Source organism: Xenopus laevis, chromosome 2L (assembly GCF_017654675.1).
Source record: "Xenopus laevis strain J_2021 chromosome 2L, Xenopus_laevis_v10.1, whole genome shotgun sequence".
Lineage (NCBI taxonomy): Eukaryota > Metazoa > Chordata > Amphibia > Anura > Pipidae > Xenopus > Xenopus laevis.
Window position 1 is genome coordinate 109,399,082 of NC_054373.1, and position 27,291 is coordinate 109,426,372.

The window sequence follows — 27,291 nt, forward strand, 5'->3', positions numbered from 1 at the left end:
TGCCTTCACTATGTTCCCTGAGTGTGCCATACTCTGCTTACCTAAGTGTGTCATGTTTGCTTACCTAAGTGTGCCATACTCTGCTTACCTGTGTTTGCCATATCCTGCCTGCCTTATGCTCCCTGTGTGTACCATGCCAATGTGTGTGCCATACTATGCTGCCTGTGTGTACCATACTATCATGTCTGTGTGTACCATAATCTGCCTGTCCTACTCTGCCTGTGTGTGCCATACTCTGCCAACCTGTGTGTGCCATACTATGCTGCCTGTTTTTGCCATACTCTGCCTGTCCAAACTGGTGGGAGTTTGTTAGCATTTTGGAAATACTTGTTAGGGGCTCATAAGGTTTTTAATCATGTTCTGGGGGTTGCTGTGTTATCCACAAGGGAGGAGGGGAATATGGATTTAAGGATATCCATGCAGTGTGTGCCAACCATTTGCTACCACCAAATGGTGAACATGGTCTTAAACGTTCTTATGGTAACTTGAGTGTGGTTTAAAGTGGGTGTGGCTGAAAACAGTGAGTGGTTAACACTGGCTTCCATTATCAGCACTCCACCATGTAGGCCAAAACAATTCCATTCCTCAATACCACAGAAGTTGGACAACACTGCTGTACATATATTTAATGGATTGAATATTTCTGAGAGTTTTTTCCACTTCTTGGCAATCTGTTTTGTGGGCTTATTTACCCTTGAAACATTAAAGCAATATGACAAGATTTTCTTTTATTTTAGTTGAAAATGCTCCATTAGATAATTTTAATGAATGGACATCTATAACGGAGGAGCCAACATTTCCACTACCGTCAACTGCAGATGTTGTAAGTTGATTAAAATTTTTTTGTAGGAGTTCGTTTGTAGTGATTACTAAAAATTGAAAGAACCCTATTACCAACCCTATTACCAAAACACATACATCATCATTACACCCCCCCTCCTCCATTTACTTGCATCATATTAACACATTTTTGGAAATTATTTGTTGTATGTTTAATCCCAATGCTGCCACTGAACTCTAACATCCCATAATACAGTTGAACACATTGTGATGAACACATTGATGTGTCAACTCTTTAAAGACTTTGTTGACAGTCAGGATAATCTTTGTTGAAGTCAAGAAAATGTTAATCCATCTGGATTCCATAGTTTGATAATAAATCTGTCCTAATGCTTTACTTTTCTCTTGCATAGGAATTTACTGTCTCTTCCATTAAAAAATAAAAAAATAAACCTAATTATTCCAAAAGCTGCAACTATGCAGCTAACTACAAAATGCAGGACCGTAATCTGAAAGAGCTTTAATTTGGTGGACAGTCTCTGAATTAGTTGTAAAGGGTTTATATGCAGAAATTCCAGTCAGTTAAAGCACATGTTTTTTCTCTTTTATAGAACAATGCACTACAAGCTGAATGGCTTCCAAATGGCCATTCAACATTAAGGAATATTGTGCCTGCAGCACAAAATAATGAACAGCTGACTACAAAAAGTGAAGTTGAAGACAACATTGCAAGCACAGTTGAAGACACAGACCTAATTATTGATGGGTCTCCTGGTTTTGAATATAGTTTTACGACTCCAGCTGTTTCTCCTCTTTTTCAGGAAAATGACATCATTACATTGATGGAAGCCAGATTAACAACAGTTTCTAGTTTAAATATTGAGTTAGACATTCAAGAAGAATCTGGGGATAATGAATTGCTTCTATATGAGCAGTCTACTTTAAATATAGTGGCTGAGCAAGTGCCAAAAAGTACACCAGCTTCTACCAAAACCAATATTTTACCAACCATTTTGCCAACACTTGAGACCTCTTCATCAGATAAAGAATCTAGTGTAGACATTTTGACATCCGCTATAGCAGCTGAAGAGCCTGTATTAAGTGAATCTTCTTTTGTAAACCAAATAAAGGAAACTGGAAGTACCATCTTTACTCATACTGAAAATGATGCCTTAGTGCTCTCAGTTGACACTTTCACAGAAGAGAGTAAATTAGAAAAGAATGAGTTATTGATAGAAGACCATTTACTTCCAACTAGTTTACAGCCTGAACTTATTAGTCATTCTGATGAGGGATCAGGTTCAAATTTTGTACCTTTTGTAAAGGTCAATAAGACTGATAATATACATTGGACTATATCAACAGTGGAGCCTCACCATTCTATTAACCAAATATATGATACTAATTATATAATGGAGATTCCAAAAATGCCTGATGAAATTGACCCCTTTAATGAACAGGCTAATAGAATGGAAAGCGTTTCAAAGCTGGTACCTGAGGAGTCAGAGCAGTCTGGTACCTACTCTTCAACAGAGGGGCTAGTAAATCTACCAAAAATGTCCACGACCGAATCTGCTCCTGTATTATGGACATTTGAAACTTTGACCATTGAGCAATCATCAGATATGGATATATATGACTATTCATTCACTGAATCAAATAGTTTAATGGAATCAGCTATGGAATATGCAACTGTAGATACATCAGATGAAGAGATTTCATGGATAACAACCAATTCTCTACAAAAAGAAGAATTATCATCATTGAAAGACATGTTTTCAGAAGTGGACACTGATGTGACTCTTAGCTCCTCATCTAATGAAATACAACCATTAAAACCGCAGGTCCTTAGTCTTAGTACATATCCACCAATCAGAGAATTTAACACAGAACCTGATAAAAACAATGCAATATTAGAAGCTGGGAATGAAGAGGAGACAGATTTGACAACCAACCCAATTTCTAATGAAATACAACCATTAAACCAGCAGGTCCTTAGTCTTATTACATCTTCACCAATCAGGGAACATGATTTACATACAGAGAATACTGTATTAGCAATATCATTAGATGCTGGGAATGGAGATGTGCAGACAGACGTGACAGTCAGATCTATCTCTATTGAAATTCAGCCAGAAAACCTGCAGGTCTTTAGTCTTACTACATCACAACCAATCAGGGAAAATGAATTTCTGTTAACCACAGAACATGCAATATTAGAATCATTAGAGACTGTCAGTGAACAAGTGCAGTCAGAAGTGATAGCCAGCTCAATCGCTAATGAAATACAGCCATTAAACCAGCAGGTCCTTAGTCTTATTACATCTTTACCGATCAAAGAGCATGATTCACACACAGAGCATACAGTATTAGCAATATCATTAGATGTTGGCAATGGACATGTGCCGTCAGATGGGGCAGCCAGCTCAGTCTCTAATGAAATACAACCAGAAAACTTGCAGGTCCTTAGTCTTACTACATCTCCACCAATCAAAGAACATGATTTTCTGTTAACCACAGAACATGGAATGTTATCAAAATCATTAGATGCTGGCAATGAAGAAGTGGGCACAGTGACATTCAGCTCCATCTCTAATGAAATACAATCATTATACCCACAGGTCCTTAGTCATACTACATCACAACCAATCAGGGAACATGAATTTATGTTAACCACAGAACCAGCAATATTAGCAACATCATTAGAGGTTGCCAGTGAAGAAGTGCAATCAGATGTGACAGCCAGCTCCATCTCTAATGAAATACAATCATTATACCCGCAGGTCCTTAGTCATAATACATCTACGCCAATCACAGAACATGATTTCCTGTTAAACACAGAACATGCAATATTAGGAACATCACTAGATGCTGACAATAAAGAAGTAGAGACAGATGTGATAATCAGCTCAATCTCTAATGAAACACAACCATTAAACCCACAGATCCTTAGTCTTACTACTTCTCCACCCATCCGAGAACACAATTCTTTGTTAAACAGAGAAAATTCAATGTTAGCAACATCATTAGATGCTGGCAATGAAGATATAGAGACAGATGTGACAATCCGCTCCACCACTAATGAAATACAACCATTAAACTTGCAGGTTCTTACTACATCTCCGCCAATAAGAGACCATGAGTCTCTGTTAAACATAGGTCATGATAAAGATAATCTAATATTAGTGACATCATTAGATGTTGGGAATGAAGAAGTTGACATAGATGTGACAGTCAGCTCCACTTTTAATGAAATACAACCATTAAACACACAGGGTTTTAGTCATAGCACGACTCCACCAATCAGAGAAGTTGGGTCTCCTTTTAACACAGAAATCACATCTCCACCAATCAGAGAACATAACTCTCTCACAGAAACTAATAAAGATAATGCAATATTAATCTCATTGCCGGACGCTAGGAATGAAGAACATTCATTATTTACCAATGATCAGTCAAGTATAACTGATGAAATCTTGAATACAGTCCCAAACATTATTTCCAATAAGACGACTACATTCCTTGACATTGACAGTACATTCAAAGTAGATAATATTCCCACTACTCATAAAGAAGCTCTTGACATAGATTCAGTGACAGAGTATAAACATGTTTTTAGTGATGCCTCAATGGAACCAACGGATACTCTGAGTTCTGCTGTTCTTTCAGTAAAAAAAGAGGAAGAAGTAACAGTGGAAGTTCAGAACATATCCTCAGAATTAGATAACTTAAGTACAGTTTATTATCACCCTGACATGAGTCCAGAAGAAAGAAGCATAGTGGCTAAAAACATTCATTCCACAGACCTCGCTGGTGTGATTTTCTCCGAGAAGGGTGGAAATGTTTCAGCTTCTGCAAGAGCACTTGTGGTGTTTTTCAGTCTTCGTGTCACCAACATGATATTTTCAGAGGATTTGTTTAACAAAAACTCTCCTGAATATAAAGCTCTGGAACAAAGATTTATAGAACTGGTAAGATACATTTTTGTTAGTTTTTTTTTTTTACTTAGATAGATGGGACAGTTATTGGTAAAGAGAAGGCATTAACTGAGGACAAAGAACACTATACTCTGCCTATGTATCTACATGTAGAAGGAAGAAGGTACTTTTAAAAATAAGTTTATGGGACAGATTTTATGAAAATTGAGAAAAAAAGTTTGTCTGGAATTTTCTCCTGGGTCAAAACATTTGTAAAAAAAAAATTCTGGTTGCTTTAATTTTCCATAGAAGTTTCATTATGATAATTTCCCCCTGTGTAAAAATCTTTTCACAACGTTTCACTTTTGTCCCTTGACAGATACTAAATTCTTATTATATGCAAGGGCTGTGAATAAGTATACATGTGAGGTTTATTATGAAAGTTCAGGAATTTAGTTTGAGAAATTATCAGTGTCAAACTGGGGGAGGCGGGCCCACCAGAAAACCTGGACAAAGGGCCCACAACTCCCACCACCATTTTACACTTTCCTCCCCCACTCAAGGGTCCACCACTCCAGTCGCACTCTTCCCATCCCAAAGGACGACCACTCTGTCCCCCCCCGCTCCTGATGATTTCCTGCCACCAGTGCACAGTGGATTATTGCCTGCCAGGTTTAGACCCCCTAGTGCTTCACCATTGCACCAAACAGCCTTCTGATGTGTCTAGAATGAAGGGGCTCAACAGGACTGGGGCCCACTGGATTTTCTTCCCTGTGCCCTGGCCGGCCAGTCCGACACTGGAAATTATGTTTTCTATTTTGATGGTAATATCTACAAGGGACAGCCAAGGGGTTTAATAACCTTATGACTCTATCTGGAAAATTTGTCAGCTTTTATTGGCCCATGTATGGCCACTTTACATACATCTGCGAAAGCTTTGGATGGTTATTTTGTTGATTATGACTCCTCCATAGTAGAAGAAGCAGTAGGATATTTGCCATCACATTCATTTTAAATGACAGAACTGATTGTGCATTGAACCAATGCTGTATTATGTGGGTAAAGTGACTGATGGTTTTTAATATAAATTCAATTAAGAACGGTGTCTTAAAAGCTATTCAGCAAGGTTCCCTTATATACAGGGATGGGACCTGTTATCCAGAATGCTCGGGACCTGGGGTTTTCCTGATAATGGATCTTTCTGTAATTTGGGTCTTCATGCCTTAAGTCTACTAGAAATTCATTTAAACATTAAATAAACCCAATTGCCTTGTTTTGCTTCCAATAAGGATTAATTATATCTTAGTTGGGATCAAGTACAAGCTACTCTTTTATTATTACAGAGAAAAAGGAAATCATTTTTAAAAATTTGGATTATTTGGATAAAATGGAGTCTATGGGAGCCAGCCATTCTGTAATTCGGAGCTTTCTGGATATCGGGTTTCCGGATAAGGGATCCTATACCTGTACTTACCTAGATTATTATGAAACAAAATGAAACACTGAAGTTGTCCTGCACTTTTCAAATGTTAAAAAGAATAACAGCTGAAATTATGTTCCACTTTTTAAACTCATGATCTTATATGTATTCATATATGAATATAGGGATCAGAGATATTTTGTTATAATACACAAATCACATTTTTGACCAGGAAACCCTACTCTGCGGATGTTATATAAATACTATGTGCTTCTTTTCTCCTCCACAATATTTAAATATATATTTTTTTCAGTTGGTTCCATATCTCCAGTCCAATCTAACTGGCTTTCAAAACCTTGAAATTTTGAATTTCCGTAATGGCAGTATCATCGTAAACAGCAGAATGAAGTTTGCAAAACCTGTTCCTCGAAATGTGACCAATGCAGTGTATGTCATTCTTGAAGACTTCTGTAACACTGCATATCAGACTATGAATTTGGCCATTGACAAATACTCACTGGATGTTGAATCAGGTAATTTAATGCATATACTACAAGGTAGTTTGCAGTTGAGGCACAGATAGCCTTTCAGTGCCTGACATGTACATTTTTTAACTTCACAGCAGGCTTTCTGTGTTTCCTTGTGAGTGTCCTCTTCCATTTTTTTCTACAAGTTGCATACATTGTGAACAGTGGTATGGGAGCAGGTTGCAGCAGAATTATGACCTTGAGTAATCTAACTCCTAAAGAAAATTTAGTCTGCACTTCAAAGTAAAAGTATAATTAATGAAAATGCTTGCAAGCCAGATTCCACAAAGTAAGGACATCCTGTGCATATAATTAGTGATAAAGATGCACTCCTAATAGAATGCTGTAGAAAAAAAAATAAAACGTTTAACAGCTTTGTCTGGGTAAAAGGTAGTAGCCAGATTGTCAGTGTCAGTAAAGGATCAGGCCCGGATTTGTGGAAAGGCCACCAAGGCCCAGGCCTAGGGCGGCAGGATTTTAGGGGGCGGCATGCTGCCCAACCACACCCACATTGTTCAAAAACACTGGGGATGCGCAGGAGATATAATATTTTTTTGAATTTCCTGTGCACCAATCCCCATTGCTCCCAATAATGAAAATTTGCATGAATAAAGGGGAGGGGACAGGTGCAACAAATGGCAATGGGCCTAGGGGCACCTGCTATGTAAATCCGGCCCTGTAAAGGATAAAAACCTTGGTTTAGCACGCATAGCACAAAAGGGGAATCCTAGTATTAATGATCCAGAGTACTTGAGGTGATGGTCCAAGAACTGAAAAGGGAAAAAAAAACATTTTAGTGAAGAAATTACGTTAACATTTAAGAAGATGTTTCTCTTCATTCATTCTGAAAGGCAATTTTGAAGCAATAAATATAGTTAATGTTCTGTGATTCGTATTTCAACTGATTCAAGGTTTACTAAACATGCCAAGCCACAAACCTTTGACATAAGGATTTTCTCACCTATTGCAACAAAAATAAGTGAGTCCCGATCTATGTTTGCATGGGCATGGCAGTAGTAGCAGGGATTTCTCAAGGTTCATCTTAAGCAACATTTCACATACTTAGAAGTCTTACAAATAAGTATATTTTCCCCCAAATCACTTTCCACAGCCTTTCCTCCTAACTAAAGCCATACCTCCCAACTGTCCCTTTTTCGGAGGGACAGTCCCTCTTTTGACAGCTCAACCCGCAGTCCCTCATTTGTACTGGAAAGTCCCTCTTTTCTCTGCACTAAACAGCCAGAAAAAGAAACAAAGTTTCACTTAATTGGCTTTTAGCAGAGAGCCCAGAACAGCTAACCGGTGCAAATAAGATACTTTGTAACAATTTTGAGACACAAAAACACAGTTTAGATAAGGAGAAATATTTTCAAACTTTCATAACCTGCCAAATTTTGTAAAACAAACATGGTAATTAGGGGGTGTGGCCACAGAAAGGGGTGTGGTCAACAAATTGCTGCGCTACGTGCGGAAAAAAAAATGTTGTCCCTCTTTTTACTTCCAAAATGTTGGGAGGTATGCTAAAGCTAATAAAATCATAGTAGTACTAATTGGGGGATCATTGCTCCTTGTGTAGTTCCACCAATTAATCTTTCTCAGTGGCAGACATCCAGTCTGATCAAGGTGGTTGTCTAGGACATTGTCAGCCAGTGACCAGGTGTGTAAGTGCAATGACTAGTAAATAGTAATGTGCGAATCTGACCAGTTTTGCTTCTCCAAAAATTCCCAATGTTCAGCCCAGTGGCCAAATGATGCAGTATGATGAGGAATCAAAGCATGTGTGTCCAATTTCAGAAGTTCCATTTCAGTTATTAATATAGTTGTGTCTTTTAATCTTGGGGTCTCAGTAATATCTTTCTCATAACCTAGTGCCTAATTTGCACTGAAAAGTCAACTTGGGGTGAATGCTGCTACCTTCTACTATGGCTTTTACACAAAACACCCTTGCTACCTGGAGAAGCATAATTTCAAACACAAGGCAATAAATATTTGAATGGCACTTTTTAATTCTTTAAATGTTTAAATGTTTAATTCTTTAATTTTCACAATTTGTATTATTTAAATATTCTTCATAGCATTAATAACTGTTTTTTCTCTTTCAGGGGATGTAGCTGATCCATGTAAATTTCAAGCATGCAATGAGTTTTCTGAATGTCTCATAAACAAGTGGAGTGGGGAAGGAGAATGTGTCTGTAACCCAGGATATGTCAGTGTGGATGGCATGCCTTGTCAGAGTTTATGTGATCTAGAAATAGAGTTTTGCCAAAATGATGGCAAGTGTGATATTATTCCTGGACAAGGTGCTATTTGTAGGTAAGAGCTTGATGCTTTATTTCTAAGTATGTTTTTGCCTCTGTCTCTACTATGTGAACTTGACAAAAACTCTTTCCATGTTAATTTCTATGTAGTGATCTACATAGAAATCTTCCTGTCTTAATTATGAAGAACAAAAACTAGGTTTACTATCAACATAGTTATGGCTTATGTATTGTAATGGCAGCCAGGTTGTGGACTGGTTAGCCCATACCTTTATAAGGGATTCATGGGAAGAAAACTTAACTAGAAATGAAAAGTTTAAACTTGGCAAACTTGGTTAGTATATATATATATTCTCACTGGCTAAGTAAGTTTATGTTTTACCACAACAGAATTGTCTAGGACATAGAGAGAGCCAATCAGTGCTCTGCACAAGGTTGCTTGTACAAAATAAAAATTATAGCAGTGAACACCTTTGACCCTTACTTTGATCATAAAAACACTATCATTGCCCTATTTTTGCTCATTACCTAGATTAACTTACATTCTTCTCATAATTAATTTTATTTTGCAGGTGTAGAGTGGGAGAAAACTGGTGGTACAGAGGAGAACATTGTGAAGAATATGTTTCAGAGCCTTTAGTGGTTGGTATAGCCATTGCATCAGTAGCCGGCTTTCTCCTTGTAGCTTCTGCTGTCATTTTCTTCTTGGCAAGGACACTCCGAGTTCAGAACTCAAAGGGTGATCATGAAGAATCCTTTGGGTGAGTTCTGTGCAGTAAACTGTTGTTCACTGATGTGAACCTGGCCAAATCTGTCTATAAAAAAGTTATATTCCATTGTATTAAATAGTTATTTCAGCTGCAGTCAACTCATGCCCTCCTGATATTTCTGGACTACAATACCCAGTTTCCCATCAAGTCTTTGGTAGCTGAGGATGCTGGGAGTTAAATACCAGCAAGTGAGCTATACTGTAGTCAATACAATTAATGTATTAGTTTTGTTCAGCAGAACATTTGAAATTAGAGAGAACCTTCAATCATACAATACATTTGTTCAACTACAGGAGACCAAATGACAGCATATCATCTATTGAACATCCTGTGAAATACAATCCCATGTACGAGAGTGACATTACGGGTTATAGTCACTACTGTAAGAAATATCCCCATTATTCATCGACCACATCTACCAGTCCCGAGACCTCTGCAGACTTCAGCAGTGAAGAGATCCGGCACATCTATGAACACAGCGAGCTCTCGAAAGAGGTAAAAATTGCCAAATACCCTTTCCTCAAAGCCACGTCTATCAGTTTACATAAACCTGAGCTGAATAAAAAAAGAATACACATATCTATCTATCTATCTATCTATCTATCTATCTATCTATCTATCTATCTATCTATATAGTAACAAAGCAGCTGGGTTAGTTATTGATGGGCGATATGTTTCTCCCAGGGTGTTATATAATACAACACCCTGGAACATGGATTAATTAATACAGACCAAAGCTGCAAGGTAATTGCTGCAGCTAAAGTACCTGACTGACCTTGGGAGAGAGAGAGCAGAAGCTGCACTGCACAAGGAAGGTACTGATTACCAAAGTTTTGTGTTATATTTTGATTCTTTTGTTTTAAGTTGGTGTTGGGAAAGCCACCCAACTGTAGTTAGGCTGACAACTGTGTTTAGCCAGCTTGATTTCTTTGTGTGCTTGTTACTAAAGACTGTGTAACAGAATAAACTGCAGGCACTTGCCTTTAAAAGGAGCGACTACTGTGACTGTTTTTACCCTAAAAGACTGTGGAAAGCGGCCCCAAGACACTGACCCAGGTACCCCTACAGTTCTAGTTGTCACAATATATATATATATATAAATCTTCACACAGACCGGCACTCCAATTCATGATAAATCAAATTGCTTTTATTATATGCATCTGTACATTCAACATTTTCAAGGATGAGAAAGGCCCTAAAGTGGGCTGAAACATTGGATGTACAGATGCATATAATAAAAGCAATTTCATTGGAGTGCCGGTCCGTGTGAAGACTTCTATATGACTTTTTGACCCCGCACCCATAGCTGTTTAATCAGTCCAGATTTAAGTGTGTCTGCTTGATACTGTATATATATATATATATATATATATATATATATATATATATATCTCTATATATATCTCTATATATATATATATATATATATATATATCTCTATATATATATATATATAAAAATACATTTTGTTACCAAAGTGAATTAATTTATAAAAAATGTTTGAATGACTTTTTATGGTATGACTGCAAAATATTAATTTGTAAGACAGTAAATATTTTTTCTGAAAAAATACAAACAGTATTTGCTAAAAGTGTGAAAAATTAATATTGTCATAAACTGTATTATGTAGTCAGAAAAAACTTTGTCAGGACAAAATATGATGCACAGACTTGGTTTTCCAAGATGCCTGTTTACACAATGTTTCCTTAGTATAAATGGTGCCCCTTAGAAAAGAATATGATTCTGTTCAATACCACATAGCAGACATACTTCATGTTTTACTTGCTTTGATCAAACACAGCATGTTAATAATGTGATGCAGACAAACTCATTAAACAGAAAGAAAATAGCTTACAGCTGACACAAACCCTGGACTATGTAATCACTAATCAATTCATGGAAAGTTCAACAGAACCCAGTTATTGTTATTTTTTTGTTCTTCTTTATTTTAGGAAATCCAGGATCGAATAAGAATAATTGAGCTTTATGCAAAAGACAAACAATTTGCTGAATTTGTGAGGCAACACCAGATGTAAGTTAACTGTTGCAAAGACTGTAAGGGGGAATTCACAAAAGTTGAGGAAGCAATGTTTTGGTGTCAAAGTTGTGTTAAATACTTTCTCCATATTAAAAATTAGCCAAAATTCTAATTCAACCACCACTTTTTTGTCATTTATTTTACAAAAGACAGACAGTTTACAGACACTTTTGTTAATTTGTCATTAAATGGAGGAAGTCTTTTTTTTTGCTGTAAAAGTTGTTAAACTGATGTAAATACTATCTTTATATTCACATACTATAATCAGCCAAAATGTACAGACAGTTTTGTTAATTTTAGATTAAAAACGACAAAAACAGAGAAGAAAAATTAAATTTCAAAGGGGTTGTTCACTTTTCAACACTTTTTTCAGTTCAGTTCTTTTCAGATTGTTCACCAGAAATAAAGTTTCAATAATTTTTTCTTTTTCTATTTGGGACTGTTTTTCTAATATTGAAGGGTAAAGTTTCATTATTCACCTTCTTTGGTCTTTCTGAAGCAGCTCTAGGTGGGGGGGGGGGTCATCCACTCTGTAAACTGTTTTAAACTGATGCAGATACATTTTTTATCTTTGACCCTGCTAAGCGGAATCCCAAAGTTTCATTAAAAGCAGTATTGTAACAGTTCAGAATCTGCACTTGAATTACTAAACTGTCAGACTGAAACACCAGAGACAGGAGCATTTAACTTTAAACTTCAATTTTGGAAAATCTAAAAAAAATAAAACATGGTTTCTGGTCCATGACTGATTTAAATTCCTACGGATCAGTTTGTTTTTATCAAATTGAATATATTTTAGAGCCTTGAAAACATAAAACTACAGACAAGATTTACTTGTAAATAGTTATTCTAATAATGCTTAATATTTAATGCCAATAGATAATGCCCAATGAGATGATGCTGTTATATATATATATTACTACTAATGGATAAATTGTTGTTGCCTACACAGGTCTGTGGACAATGTCAGAAAAGCAAACCCTACAAGTTAATAATTCAGACATTTCCAACAGCCAAGGTAAACAATTTTCTTAAAAACGCAACATGAAATGTGTTTTAGCAACATGTGTTCCATGTTTGGTTTTGCATAGCAGAGTATGTACATTGTAATAATACTACAGGCATTATGTGTATTCAGGAGAAACATTTGTGAGTAGGCTATGTGGATAACAGCAAAATTTCGCATTGACGATATATGTGTGGTATATACATTTAGAACTGGTGGTTTTCCAAAAAGCAATAGGGTTTATTAAAAAGCCAGGTAACATTGTGGCTTTACTATGAATATCACTCTAACAGGCATACTTGACCCACAATACAGTATCTTGAAAGCTAGAACAAAAAAATATAAATGGAAAAAATTGTTCAAAAAAGCACTCTGAGCAATTTTATATTAAATTTGTTTTGATTAGGGGCATATTTATCAAGGGTCGAATTACGAATTGAAAAAACTTCGAAATTCTAATTCAAAAAGAGCAACCGAAATTAAGTAGAAGTTTTTTTGGATCGAATAGGTCAGTTTTTGATCGAATAGGTCCGTATTCAGCCGAATTCGAATAGTTCGAATTGAATTAATAGCGCATTTGATCGAATTCGATTCAACATTTTTCCCCAACGTTTTTCAAAGTCCACTAATTGACTCCAAATAGGTTCTAGGAGGTCCCACATAGGCTAAAACAGCAATTCGGCAGGTTTTCGATGGCGAATGGTCGAAGAGACGGTACATGATAAATTTCGATATTCAAATGTTTTAATTTTCTTTCAAATTCGAATCGAATTTGGACTATTCCCTAGTCGAAGTACACAAAAAATAGCTAGAAATTCTAATCTTTCTTTCTAATCGACCTTTGATAAATCTGCCCCTTAAACTTCCACTGTGATTTGTCATATATTTGTTCACTCTGAACAATAACATTATTATTAATAGTAACATGTATTTATTCAGTGCCAACATATCTTGCAGTGCTTTCCAATAAATGGGTGTATACAATGAACATACAGCATTATGTACAAAAAAAACCTAATGGCTGATACAAGAGTGTAATGGAAATGGAGGAACTTACCCCACGGGACATCCAAGATGGCGACCTCCTGCTCCACCATGCGGTTCTTCCTGGTCGCAGTGGGACTGCATCAGAAACGTGTCGCCCCAGGATTGGTCGCCGGCGACGGAATGGACGCCGGCGTCAGAATGTGCGTCGGCGTCAGGACACCAACGTGAGGACGCCGGCGTCAGCGTCATGACGTCAGCGCGTCAAGTTTTGGCGCCAATCTATGGACTATTTAAATCTATTTGCCCATCCTGTCATTGCCCAATTATAGGTCTATCTTGTATAGTTCCTGGGTGTGATTTCTTGCTATTTGGATTCTCCGTGTATTGACTTATTGCCTGTTTAACGATTCTGATTCTTTGCTGCCTGTACCGACCAATTTGCCTGCTTTTGACCATTCTTCTGATAAACCCTCTTGTACTGCGAACTTGGTGTTGTTTTGTCTCCTCCTTGGTCCACACTACAACAGAGCCTTCGGGCCCTGACAGTATAATTGGGCCATGGACCCTTCTGAGGAGCCTCAAGTTCCTACTGATGTCGGCAGAGCTGTTTGTGGATTGGCTTCTCGCATGCAGACCTACGAAGCCCAACAAACCCACTTCGGCCAGGCACTAGAAGCAATCCTGGAGAAATTGTCTGCCTTATCCCCAGTGGTTCCAGTTCCTCTGCCTGTCCCTGCTACTCCGCTCCAGGTTTCCGAGCCTCGCATCCCTGCACCTCCTCTGTATAGCGGTGATCCGGAATCATGCCGTGGTTTCATCAACCAGTGTGAGATCCAATTCACCCTGCTTCCAGGTCAGTTTGTCTCGGAGCGAGCGAAGGTGGGCTATATCATCACCCGCCTGCAAGGGAAAGCTCTGGAGTGGGCTTCTCCTCTCTGGGAGAAGGAGGATCCGGTTATTGACGATGCCAAGGCCTTCATCCATGACCTTCGCACGGTGTTCGATGCTCCTGGTCGGGCTACCTCTGCCTCGGCTCGTTTATTTCAGCTGCAGCAAGGGACTCGTTCTGTTCCGGAATACGCCATCGAATTCTGCACTCTTGTGGCTGAAACTTCTTGGAATAATGATGGTTACCATGCTGCCTTCTACAACGGCCTGGCAATGCGCATCAAGAATGATCTTGTATCACGGGAAATTCCTTCTCGCTGGGAAGATCTTGTTGCGTTGGCTGTGAAAGTTGACACCAGACAAAGGGAGTTCCAAGTCGAACTTGACAGGGAACGCGCTAGGAAGTTTTCCAGGTTCCAACCCACCCTGGCTCCACGCTTCCAAAGACCCTTACTCTCCAGTCCGGCTTCCAACCTTCTTTCTCCGCCTCCTGCGGCATCTGCTACTTCTTCTTTACCTCCTGAAGAACCAATGCAGATTGGACGGGCACGTCTTTCCGAACAGGAGAAGCTCCGGAGAAGGGCTGCTGGGTTATGTCTCTACTGTGGGGGAAAAGCCCACTTCGCCCATGAATGCCCAGTGAAGCCGGGAAACTCCGGAACCTAGGTAAGATTGGGGAGACTTACCTGGGTGGAATTTTTCATTCTCCCCATTCCTCTGCTCAACGTTTTCTCCTTCCTACACAAATCCAGTTCGGCTCCAAGAAGATCCTTTCTCAAGCCTTCCTTGATTCTGGCACTGCGGGCAACTTCATGGATCGAGCCTTTGCCGGTAAACATGCTATTCCGCTCCAACCCTTGGCAACCCCTCTTCGAGTCCTGGCGATCGATGATCGTCTTCTTTCTTCTGCCATCATCTCGCAGTCTACTCAGGAACTTTCTTTCAAGGTGGGCACTATGCATTTGGAAAGACTGTCTTTTCTTCTTATCGATTGCCCTTCCACTCCTGTTGTCCTGGGATTGCCGTGGCTGTATGTTCATAATCCAGTCATTGACTGGTCCACCACACAAGTGTCCCGTTGGAGCTCATTTTGTCTACATAATTGTTTGCCTGCTGTTCCTGTTGTTAAAGTTTCTTCAGTATCTTCAAATTCTTCTCTTCCTCCTGTGTATCAAGCCTTTTCCGATGTCTTTGATAAGAAATCCGCTGAGATTCTCCCACCTCATCGTCCCTATGATTGTCCTATTGAACTCTTACCCGGCTCAATGCCCCCCCGAGGCCGCACTTACCCGCTTTCTCCCTCCGAAACTTCTGAAGTCATATATCCAGGAGAATCTTCAAAGAGGTTTCATTCGTCCTTCTACCTCCCCTACTGGGGCAGGGTTCTTCTTTGTCGAAAAGAAAGACGGTAGTTTGTGGCCCTGCATTGACTACAGGGGGTTAAATAAGATCACCATAAAGAACAGATATCCTCTTCCTCTCATCTCCGAACTTTTTGATCGGCTTAAGGGTGCTAATTTCTTTACTAAGCTGGATCTACGTGGGGCCTACAATCTCATTCGGATCCGTGAGGGAGATGAATGGAAGACCGCTTTCAATACTCGCGATGCACATTACGAGTACCTCGTCATGCCATTTGGTCTCTGCAACGCTCCTGCGGTCTTCCAAGAATTAGTCAATGACATTTTTCGTGATCTTTTGGGACATTGTGTGGTCGTGTATTTAGACGACATTCTTATTTTTTCTAAGAATCTTCTGGATCATCGTTGCCAAGTGCGTGAAGTTCTTTCCAGGTTGAGAAAAACAATCTCTTCGCCAAATTGGAGAAATGCATCTTCGAAGCTTCTTCCATTCCTTTTCTTGGCTACATCATTTCTCCACAAGGCTTCAAGATGGATCCCATCAAAGTCTCTGCAATCTTGGATTGGCCCCTTCCTACCAGCGTCAAGGCAGTTCAGAGGTTTATTGGCTTCGCCAATTATTATAGACAGTTTATCAAAGACTTTTCTTCCAAAATCTTTCCAATTCTTGCCTTGATCCGTAAAGGGAGTAAACCTCAACACTGGTCCCCTCTAGCTCTCGAAGCCTTCAAGACCCTCAAAGAAGCCTTTTCTTCTGCTCCAATTCTTAGACACCCTGAACCTCTACTACCCTTCTTCATGGAAGTTGATGCCTCTGATGTTGGAGCTGGAGCAGTTCTGTCTCAAAGATCTTCTTCTGATGGTAAACTTCATCCTTGTGCTTTTTTCTCTAAAAAATTTTCTTCCCCAGAGCAAAATTACGATGTTGGGAATCGCGAGCTACTTGCCGTTGAGTTGGCCCTGGAAGAATGGAGACATTTACTTGAAGGTTCTTCAGTTCCTGTGACCATCTTTACTGACCACAAAAATCTTGAATTTATTCAATCCCTCAAGCGCCTCAATCCCCGGCAAGCCAGGTGCGCACTTTTCTTTTCTCGCTTTAATTTTGTTATCACCTTTCGTCCTGGCTCCAGAAACAGGAAGGCTGATGCTCTGTCCAGAAGCTTTGTTCCTGAAGATTCCTGCCCTGAAGATCCTGAACCCATTGTGCCTTCTACCAAGATTATTGCCGCCTTGTTTCCCTCCTGTGCCTCTCAGTTACTTTCTGCTCAGTCTTCGGCTCCTGTAGAGACTCCTCTTGGTGTTGCTTTTGTTCCTCCGGAATTCCGTCATGCCATTTTATCCCAATCTCACAGTTCCAAACAGGCTGGTCATCTCGGGATTAAGAAGACAACCGAGCTCTTGTCTCGTTTGCTTTGGTGGCCGACCCTAAGGAAAGATGTTAAAGACTTTGTCTCTTCTTGTTCCATTTGTGCTGTTTCCAAGTCCGGACATTCCCCCCCCCCAAGGGTTTACTCTTGCCGCTTCCCATTCCATCTCGACCTTGGACTCGCCTGGCAATGGATTTCATTGTTGATCTCCCTGTTTCTTCTGGCCACACTGTCATCTGGGTGGTAATCGACAGATTCAGCAAAATGGCTCACTTCACGCCGCTTTGGAAACTGCCTTCCGCCCCTGAACTCTCTGAACTTTTTATTAAACACATTTTTCGTCTTCATGGTTTTCCTTCCGAGATTGTGTCCGACTGGGGTTCCCAGTTTGTTTCCAAGTTCTGGAGATCTCTTTGCAAGGCTCTTAACATTTCTCTTCAATTTTCTTCTGCTTACCACCCACAGTCTAATGGAGCCGCAGAACGGGTCAATCAGGCCTTGGAACAGTTTCTTCGTTGTCATGTGTCCCTGTGCCAGGATGATTGGTCGGATCTTCTTCCCTGGGCCGAGTTTGCTCACAACAACGCTCTGCATACTTCTTCCCAGAAGTCTCCTTTCTTCTGTGTGTATGGTCTGAATCCCTTGGCTTTTTCCCAGGATCTTCTTCTTACCAACGTTCCTGCGGCCAATGACCAAGCTGCTCACATGTAGGCTATTTGGCATGCTACTGTGGCAAACTTGGAGAAAAGTTCCCTGGTGCAGAAGAGGTTTGCCGATAAAAGAAGGATTTCGTCCCCTCCATATGTTCCTGGTGATAAAGTTTTTCTTTCCACACGCAACATTCATCTCAAGATTCCTACACCCAAGCTTGGTCCTAAATTCATCGGTCCTTTCCCTATCATCGAAGTCATCAACCCTGTGGCTGTTCGTCTTCAACTTCCTCCTGAGCTGCGGATACCCAATGTTTTTCATGTTTCCCTGCTTAAACCTGCTGTGTCTTGCCCCTCTTCTTCTTCCTCTCCAGCTCCTGTCTTGGTCGACGATCATAAGGAATTCGAAGTCAAGAGAATCTTGGACTCTCGTATTTCTAGGGGCATTCTTCAATACCTTATCGAATGGAAGGGGTTCGGTCCAGAAGAGTGTTCCTGGGTGAGAAGTTCTGACGTTCATGCTCCTGTCTTGGTCCGTAAGTTCCACAGACTTTTTCCTTCTTCCCCTAGCCTCGGTGGTCCTGAGGCCCCCCTAAGGAGGGGGGTACTGTAATGGAAATGGAGGAACTTACCCCACGGGACATCCAAGATGGCGACCTCCTGCTCCACCATGCGGTTCTTCCTGGTCGCAGTGGGACTGCGTCAGAAACGTGTCGCCCCAGGATTGGTCGCCGGCGACGGAATGGACGCCGGCGTCAGAATGTGCGTCGGCGTCAGGACACCAACGTGAGGACGCCGGCGTCAGCGTCATGACGTCAGCGCGTCAAGTTTTGGCGCCAAACTATGGACTATTTAAATCTATTTGCCCATCCTGTCATTGCCCAATTATAGGTCTATCTTGTATAGTTCCTGGGTGTGATTTCTTGCTATTTGGATTCTCCGTGTATTGACTTATTGCCTGTTTAACGATTCTGATTCTTTGCTGCCTGTACCGACCAATTTGCCTGCTTTTGACCATTCTTCTGATAAACCCTCTTGTACTGCGAACTTGGTGTTGTTTTGTCTCCTCCTTGGTCCACACTACAACAGAGCCTTCGGGCCCTGACAGTGTAATTGGGCCATGGACCCTTCTGAGGAGCCTCAAGTTCCTACTGATGTCGGCAGAGCTGTTTGTGGATTGGCTTCTCGCATGCAGACCTACGAAGCCCAACAAACCCACTTCGGCCAGGCACTAGAAGCAATCCTGGAGAAATTGTCTGCCTTATCTCCAGTGGTTCCAGTTCCTCTGCCTGTCCCTGCTACTCCGCTCCAGGTTTCCGAGCCTCGCATCCCTGCACCTCCTCTGTATAGCGGTGATCCGGAATCATGCCGTGGTTTCATCAACCAGTGTGAGATCCAATTCACCCTGCTTCCAGGTCAGTTTGTCTCGGAGCGAGCGAAGGTGGGCTATATCATCACCCACTATTTAAATCTATTTGCCCATCCTGTCATTGCCCAATTATAGGTCTATCTTGTATAGTTCCTGGGTGTGATTTCTTGCTATTTGGATTCTCCGTGTATTGACTTATTGCCTGTTTAACGATTCTGATTCTTTGCTGCCTGTACCGACCAATTTGCCTGCTTTTGACCATTCTTCTGATAAACCCTCTTGTACTGCGAACTTGGTGTTGTTTTGTCTCCTCCTTGGTCCGCACTACAACAGAGCCTTCGGGCCCTGACAAAGAGGTATATAGGACCCTGCCCAAAAGAGCTTACAATATGACTCATGTATATCCACCTTCTGTAAAGCAAGTTTACTTTGATATTAAATAGCTGTATCTATAGTATACAGGCATAGAGTATTAACAGAAATAGAAATATTTCTAGCATAACTAGATCAGTACAGTAAGCTGATTTGGATACTCACATTTGGTACTCGTATATGACACCAAAAGTTGTTCATATTTACTAATATATTGTTTGCTTGAGGACGTGTACCTCTTATTTTGCACCTGAGTATATTTTACAGGTGCTACTTTTTCATGGTTTTTCCAAATATCATTCCACAGCTAGGACTGACTTTGCAAGTAAAATATTTTTAGGCTTAAATATATTCTGAGGATTGTCTTTTATTCTTTATGCCAGGCATGTCCAAAGTCAGGCCCGGGGGCCAAATGCGGCCCGTTTTCTAATTTCCACCTGCCCTCAATCTCCATCAGGAAATTAATAATAATGCAGCCTGCCAGCACAGTCTGAACAGGTATCGCGTAGCCATAGCAGTAATATTTGGTCACATTAGTGAAATGATCTCCCACTTGGTCTATACTGCTGCCGGTGTGCTGAAGGTGTTAGCAATAGACACATACTGGCACATAGTGAGGCGCCGCTCTCACATACTTCTTTAGGGCTGATGGTGCAATAGATGTACTGATGGGCCAGTACAGTAAATGAAAGACGTATGTGAGAGCAGCGCTTCACTACGTGCCAGTACTTGTCTATTACTAACACCGTCAGCACACAGGCAGCAGTATAGACCAAGTGGCAGATCATTTCACTAATGTGCCCAAATATAACTGCTACGGCTATGCGATTCCTTGTTTAAATGAGTTACCGTATATACTCGAGTATAAGCTGAGTTTTTCAGCATCCAAAATGTGCTGAAAAAGTCTACCTCGGCTTATACTCGAGTCAGTGGGCAGTAGCTGAGATTGCAGTAACTTTTAATCATTCCTATACCAACAGTTTGCTTGGGGAGAGAATGCAATATCACACAGCGCCCTCTGTTGGTTATATGAAAGAATAACAGTGCGCCCTCTGTTGGTTATATGAAAGAATAACAGTGACTGCAATATCACACAGCGCCCTCTGTTGGTTATATGAAGGATTAACAGTGATGGCAATATCACACAGCGCCCTCTGTTGGTTATATGAAAGATTAACAGTGATGGCAATATCACACAGCACCCTCTGCACATGGTAATGGGACAATGGGACAATGCACACAGTAATCAGTTTGGCAATTCTCTGTCACCATCAACTTTGCAAAGAAGTCCGGTTGATCGCTGGGGGGGGTCGATTTGGCGGAATGTGCACTGCTGGGAGACAGGGCTATAGTTGTGTCTAGGCTTATACTCGAGTCAATAAGTTTTCCCAGTTTTCGTAGGTAAAATTAGGTACCTCGGCTTATACGCGGGTCGGCTTATACTCGAGTATATACGGTAAATGATATTAATGGTTCAAAGAATGTCAGGCTGAATGGTCGGCCCCCACACATTTTCACCAAATCTGGCCCTCGTTGCAAAAAAGTTTGGACACCCCTGCCTTATGTGCTTTGGTCTATTTGGGTCTGTTTTGGCAATGGCATGAACCATGTTTTGAGATCACGCATTCCTTATGCCTGTATATTTTAACGAACTGGTTTTGACCAGTAACAAAACATCATTCCATTTTAATGTATCATATGGTATAGAGAAAGGAAAGCACACCTAATAACTCACTTATTCCATTTGTATAGGTTAAAGGTCCCTTCAAACAAATTCAGATAAAAAAATAAATTGATAGAAAAATCTAAAGTATTCCTATATTAGGTAACTCAAAAATATATAATAATATATAAAAATAATAATAGTAATCTCATTACTACTGAACATAAACCTAAATAACCAAAGGTATCTGGGAAATAATATGAAGCATTTTTATAATATATCTTCAAACAGACCACAATGACTGACTGTTTACTTAACACTCATATGGTCACATTATTAACCAGCTATTATAATAACCAACTGATCTTTTACTGTCATTTTAGGAGGCTTTCAAGATGGAAGATGAAAGGATCCCAACCCATCACTCTTGCCATTACAGTAGAGTAGAGAAGCTATTACCTTACACTGTGTTAAAGTGAAGTGCATATGTTCAATGTGTATGATGTTAGTATGGCTGTATTGAAGTGTATAAGTTGATATGCGATGAATGCTACCTTACACAGACTGAAAAAAACAGCTTTATAAAGTAATGTTTCAATGATTGACAGATGTATGTTATATTTTACAATAATATTAGGCTTCCTGGACTTTTTTTTTTGTAAAACATATGCAGCTGTACATAAAAATGGATGAAACAATGTTTTGTTTTGCTGTCATAACTGGGATATGGCCAAAAGAGCTTTTCCTCAAGTGTGAAAGAAAATCTAATGTTGCAAGTATATTGTTGTTGCTATATAAAATGTAAGTAGAAGAAGGTTTATGATATACAAGAGTAATGCTTTTAAAGGGGTCATGTACAATTTTTAACGTCATCCAAGTGCACAACTGCACCTGCACTATCTTTTCCATCTCTGTGAAGAGAAATCCTACTCACAATCTGCAGGTTTAGAGCAGAGTATTTACATAGCTGGGGTACTTAGGTACTTGTAGGGGATGATGGTGTGGGTCAAAAAATCTTGGTCCCATCCCACATTGCAGCCCCGTGTTGTATTCGAGCTGTCATAAAGGGTACTGGATGTTGTGTTTCCCTGATGTGAGGCTTGGGGGGACAGTTAGTGGCAGTATATATCACAGTTTGATACCCTCTGTCACTGTAATATGCCCAGCACACATGCAGGGCTCCAGCACTCTACATTATAGGTCTAACCCAGTCACAGCCTGTAGCTCAGAGACAACTGGGCTGAGATGTATAACAGGGCTGCGCCAAAATATAAAACCAATACAGATAAACATATGAAGGGGTGCATAATATAGCATAACATAAAATTGTTTGTGGATGAGTCTAGAGAAGAATCAGGTGGTGCTTCATAAATTTACAAACTCCCTGTGAGATTTAACAGGATGATCAGGATAAAAATGGGATTAAAATAATCTGGCAAGGTGCAGACCCATTCACAGTTCAATGTGTCACTTCTCTGAAATTTCCAGCCTTCCCCATCAATTTAATCTTGCAGTTCTGTGGCTCCCCTTCACTTCCTGCTGTTCTAATCATTCGGGTGGTTGACCCTAATGAATGGAACATTTGAAAGGTGGCTATGCATGGTGTATGGTCCCTTGCACAACAATATCTGTCTGTTTGACTGCAGGTGGATTAACGGTATAACATACAGGTTGACTCATGTATACCCAGCTTCTGTAAACCAGGTCTACTTTGGTATTAAATAGCTGTATCTATAGTATATAGGCATAAAGAATTTAGAGAAATAGAAGTATTTCTAGCATAACTACTCAGTACAATAAGATTATTTGGATACTCACATTTGGTACTTGTATATGACACCAAAGAGCACACAAAATGACATATCCTTTACAATCAAAATAATGTCCGTGTATTCTATATAACTACTAATTTATTACAATCGATAAAATGTTTGCATTTTGGTGTTTTAATATCATATTTCAATCTAATCTACAACAATTTACGAAGCTCTCCAGAAATATAAACTCAGTTTTTGCAGTTCCTATTTAATAATCTTTTTATTAATTGTATAGTTTTTGAGAAACTGAATGACTTGTGTCCTCACTTTACATAACAGTTTTATTCTTAATGCAGCCAAGTGACTTATGCTATCTGTAAGTGTCTGAAGTCAGGTTGATATACTGAGGAAGTCCCTGACTGACTACCTCATCTTTACTTGTTTTTCCCAGGTGCAGCCAACTGGCTCTTGCTATCTGTTGGTGACTCACAGCATGACAGCTTGTACTTAGTTGGGAAAATAAAAAAATTTAAAGGTTCTGGGAGAACATTATTAAAACATGACATATTGCAAGATCTACAGGAAAAAATTAAAACTACAGTTTAATCAACTTAGTTTTTATTACTTAAGAATGTATTACATCCCCTATGGCTAATATGGGGTATTTTTTTGAGTATCTGTGTAAATTTAACTTTAAGGTGTGCCTTTTGTATTTGTAAAACAATAGGTGTTTCATAGAGCTCAAAGGTACACTCACGTAACCACAGTTATTTGCTAAGGAAATTGCGTGGCAAAATTCCTAAGAAAGCAAATCTTTAATATCTCATAGAAACCTATTAAATCTAAAAATACTGTATACTGCTTGCTTTTCCATAGAGTAAAGAAGGATTATCTTCAATTTCCCCGTTTACCCTTTTATAGCTCAAGAAATAACAAAAACCATAGATTTTGTTGTGATTAAAACAATGGACATAAAGTATGTTCAATCCTATTCGTTGAACCCATGTTAAACAAGGGGGGTATGCTGCTAGTTTAAAGGTACCACCCTGATGATAATTTGTATTCATCTATATTATGCAGTGGCGCAACTAGAGTGTGCCGGTCCCCCCTGCAAAAAAAACGTCAGCAGTGCACGGCGAACTCTGATCCCCATCCTCCCAACCCTCTCACCCACTTCCTGCCCTCCTCCTCCCACTCCCCATCCTGCCTTCTCCCACCCCCCCTCCACTCATTATTGCTAAGCAAAGGTTGATATTAATACCTGCTCTGGAGTTTCATTAAATATTTTGTTGCAAAATACGATTTGTAATTGCACAATTTTATTACATACTCTGTATGTTTGCAAAAGCCATTTGGTCGCAAACCTTGCGAAGAAGTCGTTGAGGTCTGTAATCGGTCAAAAAGGACAAAACATGGTCGCTAACATTCGCAGTGGTCTTTGCAAATGTTTTTTTTGCTAACAAACATATCATATTCCCCCTAGTTCAGACTTATATATTTATTTGCACTGCATGTTGTGTTTTCATGTACACTTAGCTGGGGCCAGCATGTAGCTATATGTATCTTAGTGTAATACCATATGTACATTCTCTGCTATTGAAAAAAAAGCACTGGCCTGGAAAGCTTGTCTTGTAAAAAAAATAGTAAGCAAACATTCAAATGTTGTGAATAATATAAAGTTAGTTTATGGAAGCACTTGACTAATGTCATGACATTTTAACTGACAATACCATGGATCACTGAGATCTCTTTGCTAAAAATAGAATCTATGTGTTAATGGTTGGATTTGGAGAAGACTTGGTTGGTGCTTGATGAATGTACATCTTCCCAGTGGGATTTTGCAGGATCATAAGGATAAACTGGAGTTAAAATAATCTGACAAGGTGTAGATTCATCCACAGCAAATTTCCATGCAGACCTTGCCCTATGGTATTTTCCAGCCATTCCAATTAATATCTTACCTAACCTTGAACAGAAATCTGTTGTGTAGGATATTGTTCATTGAAATGGCCTGGTGAGCATGAATGGGGTAAGGGTGTTAACCTAAACCTTTGGTTTATGGTCTATGTAGCATATTTTTCTTTGCCTGAATAATTATTGCAAGTGATAAATTTAAGCATGTTCCTTCTTCAGTAAAACTAGTAGAAATCCTGTCCATGAAATATCCCTATACATCAAGCAAGAACCAAGTTTTAATAAACTACTAAAAACTGCAGCCACAGTATGTAATTCAGTGTTCTACAGTGTTGCAAGGCACACAAACATAGACAGATATGATTTTTAATTTTTTTTTACTCCTGATAAATTCTACCCACTTTTAATAGGTGAGCAGAGTGAAAAGCTGTTACACTGATTCTTATATATAGTATGGATATCGCAGCTGTTATTGTTTAACCTCCTTAGCTCAGAAAGGAGCTAGAAAGCTCTCTGGCACCAAGAGCTAAACATTTCTGTTTTTGTACTTCTTACTTTCTCACACTGTATGCTCTAAATGGGAAAGTTTGTGCCAATGTATTTTTCTGTTGTAGGCATAAGCCATATTGAGCAGAAATGATAGCTGGCATTTACATTTAGCCATAAGATATATGGTATTTAGTTATGTTGTCGACTGTTACCCTAACTGTTATGTTACATACATCTGTATAGACTTTGCACATTTTGAAATAAATAATTTAAAATCTCTCCTTTCTGTGTATTTGTTATTTGAAATTCATTATTTGTTTGCTCATTATAGATCTCAACACACATGCATGAGATATCTAAGATGAAATCATGCCTGCATATATACTATACAGCAGGGATCCCCAACCTTTTTCACCCGTGAGCCACATTCAAATGTAAAAAGGGTTGGGGAGCAACACTAGCATGAATATAGTTCCTGAGGATGCCAACAAAGGGCTGGAATTGGCTATTTGGTAGCCCCTATGTGGACTGGTAGCCTTCAGGAGGCTCTGTTTGGTAGTACACCTGGTTTTCATGCAACCAAAACTTGCCTCCAAGCCTGGAATTCAAAAATAAGCACCTGCTTTGAGGCCAATGAGAGCAACATCCAAGGGGTTGGGGAGCAACATGTGGCTCACGAGCTACTGGTTGGGGACCACTGCTATACAGTATGTGGCAATGATCCACAGATCATATCTAATGAACAAGGGCTGCTATGGGCACTATTTTACAGAACAGTACAAATTACATGATAGCAAGGAAAGAAAGCTAACAGAGATAGGAAAGTTGTTTTTTCCAACAAACATATACACTTCAAAAAACAGAATAGGTTGCCTTGCTTTGTACAAAAAAATAAATAAAACAGGGACTCCTCAATACCTTATCCATCCTCTGTCCTGGACCCAAAGAAAGGAAGGTTGCTAATGTAGCAAGTGATCTTGCTGCAGTTTAAAATGTAATCGGGAATATGTGCATGTGTGAGTAGCTCATTTCTCTGCACTGGTGAGAACTGGGACTTAACCAATGAAATGTTATTGCAATTATGCATAATTAATAATATAAGGAAATATAAGGAGATGCTACTATTGGTATTGCATAAAGAATGAAATGGTTATTAGATGTTTTTTTACCAAGGCATCAAATAAATATTATAGTCAATACTGAGGTCTCACCTATTTGATTTAGCACAAACCAAATTGGTCTTTGGAGTAAAAGTTTCTGCAGCAATTAACAGATTTTTACAGTTGAACATTACCTTCTCAGATAAAAATCCTAACCTGAAAAAATTAAATTCAGTGTTTGGCATATGTGATAGATTTTATTTAAAAGTTATACCTCCAGCTAGGAAACATTTTGTAGATATGATCCTTTCACTTCTTGTGCTTGTTTTAGGGGATGTACAGATATTGGAGATTATAAACACACCTGGTGGACATGCCCTATAGCAATTGACTTTTGCAAGGACATCTTTTGGGTAATAAAAAGGATATTAACAAACCCATTGATTTAGATGCGCAGGTAGCATTATTAGCCCTTCCCACTAAAGAGCTCACTAAAACTCAAAATAAACTCTTGAGTCAAATTCTAGCTGTGGCGAGAATTAACCTGGAAAAGCAATGTTTACAATCATCTATTGCTACTCATGGAATAGTTGAAAGAATCAATCTGACACAAAATCTTTTGTATTTAACGGCTTTATTAGCAGAAAAAGTACGC

At 39.3% G+C, this 27,291-nt stretch overlaps 1 protein-coding gene across 2 annotated transcripts in view; it reads left to right on the top strand.

Annotated features, from left to right (window-relative positions):
* The window catches only part of LOC108708376 (interphotoreceptor matrix proteoglycan 2), a 61,920-nt gene extending 36,105 nt beyond the window's left edge, over positions 1-25,815 (top strand). For both annotated transcript variants that reach the window (XM_041582305.1, XM_018247022.2), the window contains 9 exons: positions 738-823; positions 1,392-4,751; positions 6,431-6,650; positions 8,747-8,957; positions 9,475-9,663; positions 9,966-10,167; positions 11,625-11,704; positions 12,663-12,728; positions 21,760-25,815. In XM_041582305.1, coding sequence (XP_041438239.1) covers positions 738-823; positions 1,392-4,751; positions 6,431-6,650; positions 8,747-8,957; positions 9,475-9,663; positions 9,966-10,167; positions 11,625-11,704; positions 12,663-12,702 — 4,388 coding nt within the window. In that variant the 3' untranslated portion in view covers positions 12,703-12,728; positions 21,760-25,815. The remainder of the gene's footprint in view (positions 1-737; positions 824-1,391; positions 4,752-6,430; positions 6,651-8,746; positions 8,958-9,474; positions 9,664-9,965; positions 10,168-11,624; positions 11,705-12,662; positions 12,729-21,759) is intronic.
* Positions 25,816-27,291: the final 1,476 nt, after the last annotated feature.